The sequence below is a fragment of the Chrysoperla carnea genome, chromosome 2 (genome assembly GCF_905475395.1).
Source record: "Chrysoperla carnea chromosome 2, inChrCarn1.1, whole genome shotgun sequence".
NCBI classification, from domain to species: domain Eukaryota; kingdom Metazoa; phylum Arthropoda; class Insecta; order Neuroptera; family Chrysopidae; genus Chrysoperla; species Chrysoperla carnea.
Window position 1 is genome coordinate 46200946 of NC_058338.1, and position 12159 is coordinate 46213104.

The window sequence follows — 12159 nt, forward strand, 5'->3', positions numbered from 1 at the left end:
GCTGTTCTTAAAGCGAATTGGTGAGAAAAGTGTTTCGACTGTGTAAATTAGTTCATTTAAATGATTTACAATACGTTTTTCATTGGTAATAAACTTAAGAGCTTTGGAAGAAGTATCTTTTATATATATATATTAATTTTATTTTTTTTGAAGAAATATTCTTGTACTCGGAATATGGACAAATAACACGGGTGAGCAAATCAGAAATGTCTTTTTAACAAAAAGATTAACTAGACCATTTTATGAATGCTTGTTTTCTTTACAATCATTACTTCTAACTAATCGTTTTTTGACCTTCAAATGTGGCGCAATTTAACGTAAGAAAGATATTATTTAAAGGGTCTTTCCTTCAAAATATGTATTATAGATCTCTTCTGATACAGCCTTCAATAATCTCAAAAAATTTTTTGTTGTGGACTTGATCAAAACGGGCTATGACGACTTCATTACGAAATGGTAGTTTTAAAAGGAGAAAAGAATTTCGGGTATACTTATTCATCTGTCGTATACTTCATTTTAGATAATCGAAACCAGAGATATGGATTATGCTTAAATATAATGTTTTTCACGGTTTTTATGTAGCTCCCGAGCTTCTTTTATTTACAAACAGTAATTCTTTGAGACAGATTGTTGGGACAATAGATATATAATGTTATGCCTAGAGAATATACCAAGGAGACCATCTTGTACAAAGTAAGTTAATTTAAAAATCACATTAAATATGTAATACATTTATGACATCATCATAATAAATGAATTATTTATCCAACGGGAACTGTTTGGAATTGTTTTTATCAAACTTACCTTACAAACATACCACTATATATTTTAACAAAATGAATTGTATATTTTCTGGATGATTAATATAAATATGTTAATATACCATTTTAAATATTTATGTTACGATAAACAACACAAACCTAATCAAATGAAATATTCATTTTACAATTTCGAGAGAAAATTATCTCTATTTAATTTGAATAGTTCAGGAAGTGCGAATTATATAATAACTAAAATGAATTTTAAAATTCTTAATCACTTTTATTGGTGAAATGTAGTACCTGGGGAACGAATGTAGCTTGAATCATTCATAATATCTCGGCAGATATTTTTTTATCTACTAGACAGCATTAGTATTTATGAGAATGTTCGTAGGCTTAAGACTGATTATAATAGTTATTCTGTTCTCGATTACATGCTATTAAAAAACTGTAAGTTACACGAAAATCAATTCAACCGTTTAAAAGTTGTGAATTAATTTAAAAGGTTTATATACCTACGAGTATATAAACCATTGCATTGTCTTGAAGTGATTAGACGTATTTCGACCCCGCGTAGATAATTTCAACATTATGACTCGAGAGATTGGAAATAGTCCAATCATTTAACAAGTAATTTATATTTCATTAACAAATTCTGGCCGTTAATTTTAGTCAATTCTTTGAAAAGTTCTTTAACTACTTTTGGTCCTAATTTCACGTGTAGGTATACAGAGTGGGTCATTATAATCTATAACGGCTAATAGCTTGTTTTGTAGTTAACCAATAAAAAAATAGCTTAGTTAAAAGTTTCCGAGTTTGATTGACCACATCATGTTCTGACATCAGATGGAATCTAGTTGTTCGAAATGCTTTAATGGTCAATTTAGATTCTTAACGGTAACAATTTAGCTTTCGGATATATATTTTAGGCCGCATTTCCTTCCAAAGCTGACAAATGTTTGAAAAAACAGTTAAGATGAAAAATATTGGTTTTTTATGAGGATGAACCTTCTAATTAAAAGTGTTATTCTATCTCTTACCGTTTAGAATCTAAATTGGCTATTAAAGCAACCCCGAGGAACTAGGTCCAATCTGATGTCAGAACATGATGTCTCCCATCAAAATTTTATTTGTTCAAGATAGTTTTTGATTGGTTGTCTAAAAAACAAGCTATTAGCCATTATAAATTAAAATGATGCAACCTGTATATATTTTTATGTATAAATGAAAACAAATATTACTTTAAAAATAATAAAGTTTTTGTATAAAACTTACATTTTCATTGAATTATTTCTATAATTATTTCTGGAAAATGATCATTGTTAAATAAAAGTGTATTTTATTGATTTTTATATTTCTAAGTATTTTCTATTATTGTATAAAAGTAGTAATGATTATTTAATTACATGTATGTTATTATTTTCGCATAAACTTAAATATAATTAAGCTGTAGTAAGAGAGCCGATCGTAGTATCGTAACGTACTTAAGTTAAATTTGTATTGAATTTTTTTGCTAAGAACATAATTACGCGTTGTTACTGTGTGCAAAAGCTGTGCATAAGCTGTGAACCAGCAATTCGAAAAGGATGTCTATTATCTCCACCATGGTTGGCCAATAACATTTCTGCCCTTGTTGCACAATATACTATGTGAATTTTCATAATCTCTGCTTTTTTGCTTCTTGACTTTCTTTTTAGATTGTTTGATGGAAGAATACAATCAAAATTAAGAAGATAGTATGAATTCATAATACAATGAACAATAGATTTACGTCAGATAATTTTTTCAAGGTTGATACACCAAAATTATTCGTTTGTAAATTAAAGAGAAAATAATAAAGTCAACAACGCTAATTGCCTGATAACGAGTGAAATCTCCACTTCTTTCTGGAGCATTAAGTGTATTTTACAAAATTTTCAGTTTTTCTTTTTAACATCAACGTTCTGGATCGATATTATTCTCTTCTCAGCTATATTTATTGCACTGTATTTAAAATTTTAATTATAAAAGTTGTCGCGATATCCTTAAGGTTTGAGTAAAATTATATCAATAAAATATTATTCGTTGTGTGCAAAACGAGTTCTATATGTAGTAAAATTCATCAATTTTTATTATGAAACTAAATTTTTACTCGAATTATAGTGTACTTTACATCAGTCCCTCATACTTGATTCTTTTAATCTCATCACATTATACCACTGTGTGATGAGGATGAAAGTGTACATTTTAATGGAAAAAGCACATTTCGCATTTTCAATCGAACAAATAGAAATAAACGACTCACAGAGAAGACAGGACTCAAACCTGGGTCGTCTAGAAATCGTCACTCCGGCTGTATACGAATGGTTCAAATTTTATGTAACTTCTGTGTGTCTTTGTTCTAATTGTATTTTTGTGTCTACAAAATACACAAACGTTTCACACTGCTTTATAAATGATACAAATAATATATTTTTATTATGAATAAGCTTCATATAGATTTTTTTAAATAGTATACACAATACGTATTTAGTACCTAATTTACCCCCACCTAAAAAGAAAGGTGTTATAAGTTTGAACGCTATGTGTGTGTGTCTGTCTGTGGCATCGTAGTGCCTAAACGGACGAAACGATTTTAATTTTTTTCGTTTGAAAAGTAATTTAACGGAAAGTGTTCTTAGCTATGTTTCAAGTGCGAGATCAGGGTTCCGTGTCCAAAAAAAACAAAAAAATTGGCAACGATCTTCAAAATGCTTTAAGGTAAATCGTAATTTAATAGAGAGTGTTCTTGTATATGTTTCAAGTGCGAGTTAAGGGTTGTGTACCAGAAAAATTTGTCGGAAAATTTGTAAATGATATAAGTACGTATTACATAAAAAATATAAATGACTTTATCTTGTTTTTCACAGAACGGTAAAATTTATATTATTTAGGTATGTAAGATGAAAAACTAATTAACCAATTAAAAAAAGGTAATTTTAACCAATTAAAAAAGGTAATATCTGTGAATTTGCTAAATTTTCTGCAGACGGCGAAAGCTCGACACAGCACTCAAAGAATATTTAAACATTATTCAGTTCTTAATGGTACCAAGCATACATACATGCTATATTCGATTACTTTTATTTTGTATGTAATATACAACATGTGTTTACAATAGTTTCAGACATTATTACCAGTCAAACAGACAGACGTCTTTTCACACACAGAAGGTTTCTGAAAGAAATGCGATTCAATTTCATATTACGCGTATGGTAACAACTTTTGCTAAGAGCTTTTATTTAGAATAGAATATAATAGACATTATCGATAGTAAATTCCTTAACAATAAATTTTTTCTATGCACTTTCAATACGTTTAAATGATTTCGGAAAATTCAAGGGAATTTGACCGTTCATTAAAATAAATAATAGGTAAGCATATCTAACATTGGTCTTATGGCTGATAGATGGAATATTTTGATAATTTTTACACAGCTTTAAAAGTAGAAAATGAAAAAAAAAAAGAATAGGAGACGTTCAAAATTAAGCGCTTAGTTTTTTATTTACAAGATATTTTTCTGAAAATTTAAGGTATTCATTTTAGAAGTGAAATAAATACTTGTTTTATTCTTTAAAGAACTTTAGTTCTTACTGTATGAATTAATTGTAATATTAGTTTCAAACAGACATTCTTCTGATTTAGTAGTCCAAATATATATGTATATGCGAACATTACCTACATTTGGTTTGATCAGAATATTTATTATGACATAATATAAAATTTCCTGGCACTTACTTTTAATTATCTCTATTATCTTTAACTTCTGATAACTCACTTTTACAACTCATTTTTTTTTAATTAATAACTTAAATTTTGACAAAAAATACAAATTGACAAATTATAAAAATATTTTTGCATATTCTCTAAATTCAATATCAGAAAGAGGGTATCGCAAAAGAGTGACGCACAAAATTATCAAGCAAAAAAATTATTGTAATCATCAAAATTTTGCAGTTTGCTGCAGTTTTTATTAAGCGTGTTCTGATTTTAAAAAAAAGTCTCAACCAACAGTTGAGTTTGTTTAAAAGGTTTTTTCTTATCTTTCACGACTTAATATATACCTACATAATACGTCGCCCTATTAGCTCAGTTGGTTTAGGCGTAACCAATTCCGTCCGCGGTTTGCTTAGGGTAGCGGGTTCGATTACCGCCGTCACAACAAAATGAATTTAATTAATGCATGACGGAGGTGCACTCAGCCTCTGAAATTGAGGAGCTGATAAATGAAATTATCAACGGAAAGGTGGTAAAAACACATATATGGTATCACAATGGGCTTCTATAGCCTAAGTGTGTCCTTCGTGGTCAGATAATATAACCTAACCTAATCTACAAAATATGCTCGAAATAACTGTTTTTTTCTATATAGCATACGAAACTTTTCTTTGAAAATATTATTACTTTCTTACAGTAGGTACCCATGTTTTTCAAATTTTCACTCTCGCTCTCTTCTTCTTAATGTCGATGAAAAGAAGGTACTCAAGAGAGCGTCAGCATTTTCCAAACTCTCTGTAAGTTAAAAGACATAAGTACGACACAAAATAAGCCCGCCAGACTGTTCGACGGTTTTAGTTATTAATAATGTAATATTTTTCTGAATTATTTATACGTGCGCGTCTTGTATTTTTTTATTATTCATGAAAATTGTTCGATTTATTTTTCAACGTATAAAAAACGAAAGAATAGGTGAAGTTTTCAATCAATAATCATAGTAATTATATTTCCAATGTTTTATTATCTAATTAATTGTTAATTTTAACATTGTTATCGAAAATTACCTAATCCTAAATCCTAATTTTTCCTGATCCTAATCTTAATAGTGCTTATAATCCTATCTTTCTAATCTTAATCCTAACTATGAACTTCTAAAAACTAACGCTAACTTCAATAAGATATTTGTATGGAAGAGATTTTAAAACTGTTTTTCCAAAATCGTTTCTGCTAGAACGTCAATTGCGATTGTGTTTTTATATAATAACTCAGTGACTAGCGATGTTTATTTGAAGACAAAAGCAGAAGTTGAAGGAAAATGTTTTCCACCAATTGTGAGACTTATTGATTTGAATATTTATCGAACTGGTTTCGATTGCTAGTGAACACTAAAAAATTTAATCAAAAAATTTACTGACATTTTTACTTTAGTTAGTAATTATATAAATAAGGAAGTATACCGAAAAATCTTGCAAATCCAGCTTTTAAAATTAGAAGAGCAAAGAAGATTATTATTCTTTGAAAGGATAATAATCTTCTTCTCTTCGAAGTTATAGCATAAAGTTTTCTTTATTTATTTAATAAATATAGAGATGTTTGTTAGACATTAATTTGAAAATTCAGCGTATAATTTAATATTCATGTTTTATACTCCTTTATATAAACAGTAAATACATAAAAGATAAGATTTATTTTTGAAAATGAGAAATAGCTGTAGTGTTAAATATTTACAGTCAAAAAGCTAAATACATAATAAAATAGTCTTTACCTTAATGGGAAGAAATTTGGAATTGTTTTACTTCTTATCATAACTTCATTTTTGAAAGAGAAATCGAAAAGTACCCACTATTAGGAACTTTTATGGGGATGTAAAAATTAGGAGTGTGGTAAACAGATTAATTATGTTTAGTGGTGTTAAACACGTAATTTCAATCATAGCATGCTCTTAAGCTAAAGGATCCATCCTTTTTCAAAGATTTCATCAATGGCCAAAGATTTTCTTTCCCCATTTGCTTTTTACCTTGCTTTAATGGTATACAAATAGCCATATCGTATTTCGAACAAAAAGAGTTCTAATACCGAAGTCAAATCGAAGGCCTATTAGTATCGACGGAAAAGAATTCAAGTTAGTCTAGGTGAAGTTAAGAGAGCAAGGCGAAATATTCAGTGTTGATTAAAATAAAAATAAACCCGCGCACAATAGGCCTTAGTCCTGATGTCAATTTCAATGTACCTTGCGTTAAAATATAAAATGTGCGAGATAAAATCTGAAATAAAAATTAAAATCGATAGGTTAACATGAAAGATATAAGCAATTAAAAAATTTGATCTACATTTTTCGTGAAAATCTTTTAATATGTAGTCTCTATGGCAGTCAGAAGTTATGACGTCACCACGTGCTATTTTCCTCTTTTTGTATTTGTATATTTAAATCTTTCATATTTTCGTAGTTTTTGATGTTATCCAAAAATTGATTTCACACGATGTTTTGGCTCGATAACGAACGTCGATTGAGGCAATAAACAAATTTTAGGACAAAGACCTATTATATGGGAGTGTAGCTGACAATTCCATAAAAATAAATTTTTACGCGTATATTGCGAATTCAACCAAAGTCACTTATTTTGAAACTCATTGAATATATTAACTTCTGTTACCAACTTCGAACAGATATTTTTAATGCCTTTGATTATAAAAACTAAAACAGACTACAAAACGTAACCTATATACTATAAGTTTTAATTACTTTATGGTTGTATTTGTATTTGTTCTCGTCTAACTGACTATAAAGTAGCTTTAAAAGTCATTTTTTATTATATGTAAATAGTTGAAATAAATAGAGAGCTTTCAAATTTAAGTGAGAATATGGCTTAATGTTATTTCATCGAAAAATAGAAAGAAACATATAAGTTTTCCCTACAGCAACCTAAACATAGTTTCAGACCTTGCGAATTAAACTTTCCCGCGTGATGCTTTCAATTTACCATTGTTAATGATATTGGCAGGTGAGCTAATGATTTTGTATTGTTGACATATAATTGTAATTATATTAAAATGACCTAACATCGTATTTAGTAATTTGAACAGTGAATATTCTAGCCCATTATATTTGTCATATTTTTTCTCGTGAACTCTCCTTCATTCTGTTTTATTTTGAATAACTCGACATTATAAAAATTTTCCAGTATATAACTTATTAAATGTTATGCCTTCTTCTTAGAGTAACGCTCCAGGAAAAAATTATTACTCTCATAACATCTTACTATTGAAAACAAAGTCGGATTTTTTACACCATTTATCACTCAAGCTGGGCTGGGCCAATTTAAATGATCTCTGATTTGTTGGATTCGTCTCCACCCCGAATAGGAAAAGAAAAATAAAATAACTAAGGGGTGGGGGAGGGGTGAACGCTTGTATAAAAATCCATCATTATTGAATCCACTACTTAACCTAATTTAAAAATTATTTTGCCTATAGAATGCTAAAGGTCACAATTCGATACATCCATTGATTAAATTTTTAAACGAATGCGCCACTAGCTACACGACATAAAGAAATTCACGAGAGTAGTCTCACGAGGGAGCAGGCCATCTTATTCATTAAAAAGATTTCTATAAGATTTTGTTCTATACATTAATGAAGTTTATAAAACTTTACAATAATTGAACATGTTTTCAAGAAGAATGTTTCTCTATAATAATATTCCTTTTGAATCCCATAGGACTAAAGTGAAAATGTGTGGTCTAGCTATTTCAAATTCTATAACTGACATACCTATCTAAAATTACATAATATCTTATTGCAAATATCCAATAGAGAATTTGATATATAAGAAAACTTAAAGGTTATCAAAGATTAATTTATACCACATAGTGCTTTCCACTTAAAATTTTACAAAGGTTATAAATGTGAGAAATCGAATATGGTTCAATTATCTATAGAAATCGAATATCTTTATCCATAAAGTAACGAGTTGGGCCTGCAAAGACATGAAAAATGATTTGATAACACATTCATAATATGTTATGAATTTGGCCAAGATAAGAATCTATAACTCTTTTATTTAAAAAATATCACATCTACGGTGTCTTCATATTTATAATATTTAAAAAACTAAAAATATTAATTTTTTCAAATATTTTTAATTAAAATTTTTTTTTTAATATTTTTCGTGTAGTAGAGTAAGCGACCTACTATAACTTTTCTCAGTTAAATATTTCGAAAACTATTGCTTCCTCGAAAATTTTGTAAAAATCCTTTTTTATGTAAAATTAACTCACGAATAAATTATATAATCGCTAAAACAACATAATAGTTTACGAGATATTTGAAAAAATCCTATTTTCGCGTCGTTTGATCTTAATTTTTTTTTTGCACACATGATTTTACAATTGACTTTTCATGAATCATTTCTTGCATCTGAATAAAGATAATCGCGGTGAAAAAACTTCTCTTGTATTTTTAAGCAGAAAAACCTTTATTTTCCTGGGTTAAAGTTCATACAATTTTTTTTTTAAATCAAGATAACAACATTGCGAAGCCAATTTTATAATGAGGTATAGGATATGAAATAAATGATGCAATAATTTTATATGTTATCAGAACCGAAACTTTTTCTAATCAAGTCTATGTCATATTTCGGAACATCATGAACCTCCACATTTTGATTCGATGCAAATTATCTTTAAATATAATAAAAAAAATACTTACCACACTGACCAGCCCATATACCAACCAACTCACAATCTTCATCACCAGGATCGCGGCAACATTCAATAAGATCGCGACATGTTGTGTCAGGCGTAACGGGGACTTCGACACCCGATGCATGCTCCTCATCATACACCCGCACAATCATCTAAAACAAAAAAATTTAAATCATTAACACTTTCCACTTCGTAGAAATCAATTTACTAAATTGAGCGCTGTTCAGCCACCAAATCTTGCTAATAAAACCTCTAAGCAACATGAATTTGTTATTATTTCTACATACCGTTCGATGAAGAAATATTTACCGGCTTTGTTTGACGGAGCCTTTGTTTGAATTACAATGTTATTAACGCACAATAAATTAAGAGGAAAAGTAATATCCTAAAAATGCGTTTAAAATCCAACAAACTATTTTTCCTAATAACACTTTTGAGAGATCAAGGATTAAAAATATTTCCGCATTCCACACATATGTGACACTACAGTGGGCACTCGTTTCCAATCTAAATTTGTTGATATTTAGTCACGTTAAATTTGGTATGATTTAAGGTCATTGATTTGTAAATATTGTAACCCTGTCATTAAAAAAATCATAGATCATGTATCAAGTGTGCCATATATTTGGAATACTTGATTCACATACGATATTTTGGGATTCTATAAAACTGTTAACGAATGTCGGAATTATACTTATTGAAACATTAATTTATTATCTGAATCAGTTTGTTGCCAAACAAATTTTTATATGTATTTTCACCTGAAAAAAGATCATTTGTTATTAAAGGAGATTTGTTAAATCTAGATATACAGAAATTACGTACATTTAGACTCAACCTAGAAGGTGCCTCCAAATGACCTCACAGCTGCAATTACAACACACTAAAAAAGTTTTTTCATTATTTTTTAATATTGCTCATATTATTCTGTCTTCTGTATTATCTCATTTCTCGAAGCAAATTAGGTAGGTAGAAATTTCTGTAAAAATACGTACAACTAATAATTGACCTTTTTAAGGGTGACCATTAAATAAATGGTTTGAGATATTCTTGTCATTATAAACGTTATTCATAAACCTTATAGCGCCTAAAGTTGAATACGAAAATCGAATTTTAGTTATTTGGCTATATTTGGCTATGGAAAGAGTTTTTTTAAAGTTTCCGATCATTTTGAATTTTAATTCCAATGACAATGTTCCCCTGTGCCTAAAGTTTCAAGTAATTTTAATCAAAAGCCAAATCCTATGTTAAATGTGCGGAGTCGTTTATCTTTAATGCAAGTTACACCACAAGAATTCAATATAAGTTTGATTTTTTGTAGCAAATATATATTTTTTATGTTCAAAAGAAGACTATTAACAAGTGGAGGGCAATTTATGTGGAAAGCATCGGTGTCGTATCCAAAGTTTAAGTATTCTTAGTTTATCCTATAACATATGATATCATTAGCCAAACAGCAAACAACAATATATTTTTAAAGCTCAAAAAAGAGTTAGTTATTTTGTCAGATGTATGGAATATATCTAAAGAATTGCCAGCTGTAATACTCTTGAATTTCCAACAGGATTAAAAAATAATTCCTCTGCTTTTAAAACCTCCACTTAATGAGTTTATTTGAGTATTAAATTTCACCAATTTTATACAAAGTGGAACTACACATTCGAGTTAATAATTAATAAAGAAACATATTTATAAGGAATCCTCTTGCATATTGTTTGCTGAAAAGTACCAAAGATGATGTAAAGGAAGACTATAGGATGATAGTTTCATTATATTTCTACAAGGTAGGTATTGTACAGGTACTAAAGGTAAGTTTTTGTTCTTGACTGCGATGAAGAGAGTTAACTATTATTATGAACATAACAATGAAGAATTGTTGTTGAACTATTCAACGCTACCCTTAGAAGTCTAACAAACAACAATAAGTAACATATAAAACATATTTCGTATTGTATTCAAGAAACAATGAAAATACTTGACCAAAATAATAATAACAATAGTATCTGTTTACAGGTCTGTTCAATAAATTAGAAATAAGATAAGCTTAGATAATATTATAGTGGTTGTCCCAAGGTAAGACACACTTAGATCATGTTAACCTAGAAAAGGAGTCTCCAGCCACAACACTCATAATAAATCGTTGGTATCTGTTTGAGAGCTGAAAGAGTGTATTTACGCCAGCGAACTGCAAATTGGAAGGGTAATCGATGAACGGTTGGCTCAAGGAAGTCAATCTTTTTTCATATTATGATTCACTGGACAGTGCCTTAATTTCCTGTCTCATCTTGGTAACAGGTGTAAAATTCGTAATGCACTGGCAAGTATTTATCTTGGCCTGTACATGAACTAAGACTAAGACCAATACAATTACCAAGACCATGCTTCATCCTAGCAAGAGTCATGCGAGAGTCTTGCAAATGTTTTCTCACGTTAGTTTTTTTGTATCTTTATAATATAAATTTGTATGGAACTGATCAGAATTTTAGAAAATTCTATCAAAATATTTATTTTTTTACTTGAGCTTAGTTTTTAAATAAAATAAAAAAACTATAATAAATTATTCCAAGATCACGTAACTTTATTCGACGATCTGATCGAATATCATTTCGGAAGAGGCCTACATTTAGTATGCCTTCCTTCCTATAACCATTTATTTATATTTAACAAGTCTACAGTTTCATTTTATTCAAATTTACGGTAGCTGATGATTACAACGACTACCTTACCAACATAAATTGGTTCCCCATATTTTAGGTCCTTGCTAAATTGATGTACTGTTTTCAAAGTTTTTCTAAATAAGAGTCTGATACAAACTCAAGGCCTTGATCAAGATTAGGTGTATAAAGCAAGACCAAAACTTAATGTCTCAGACCAAGATTTTGGTCTTGTTCCTCGCTAAAGGTAGAGACACTTCAATTTTATTAATCATGATGGCACAATGATCATTAACTATGCACACC

At 29.1% G+C, this 12159-nt stretch overlaps 1 protein-coding gene across 1 annotated transcript in view; it reads right to left on the minus strand.

The window, feature by feature from the left end:
- The window catches only part of LOC123293739 (apoptosis-stimulating of p53 protein 1-like), a 598530-nt gene that overhangs the window by 562055 nt on the left and 24316 nt on the right, over positions 1-12159 (minus strand). The window contains exon 2 of the mRNA XM_044874642.1: positions 9204-9351. Within this exon, the coding sequence (XP_044730577.1) occupies positions 9204-9351 (148 nt within the window). The remainder of the gene's footprint in view (positions 1-9203; positions 9352-12159) is intronic.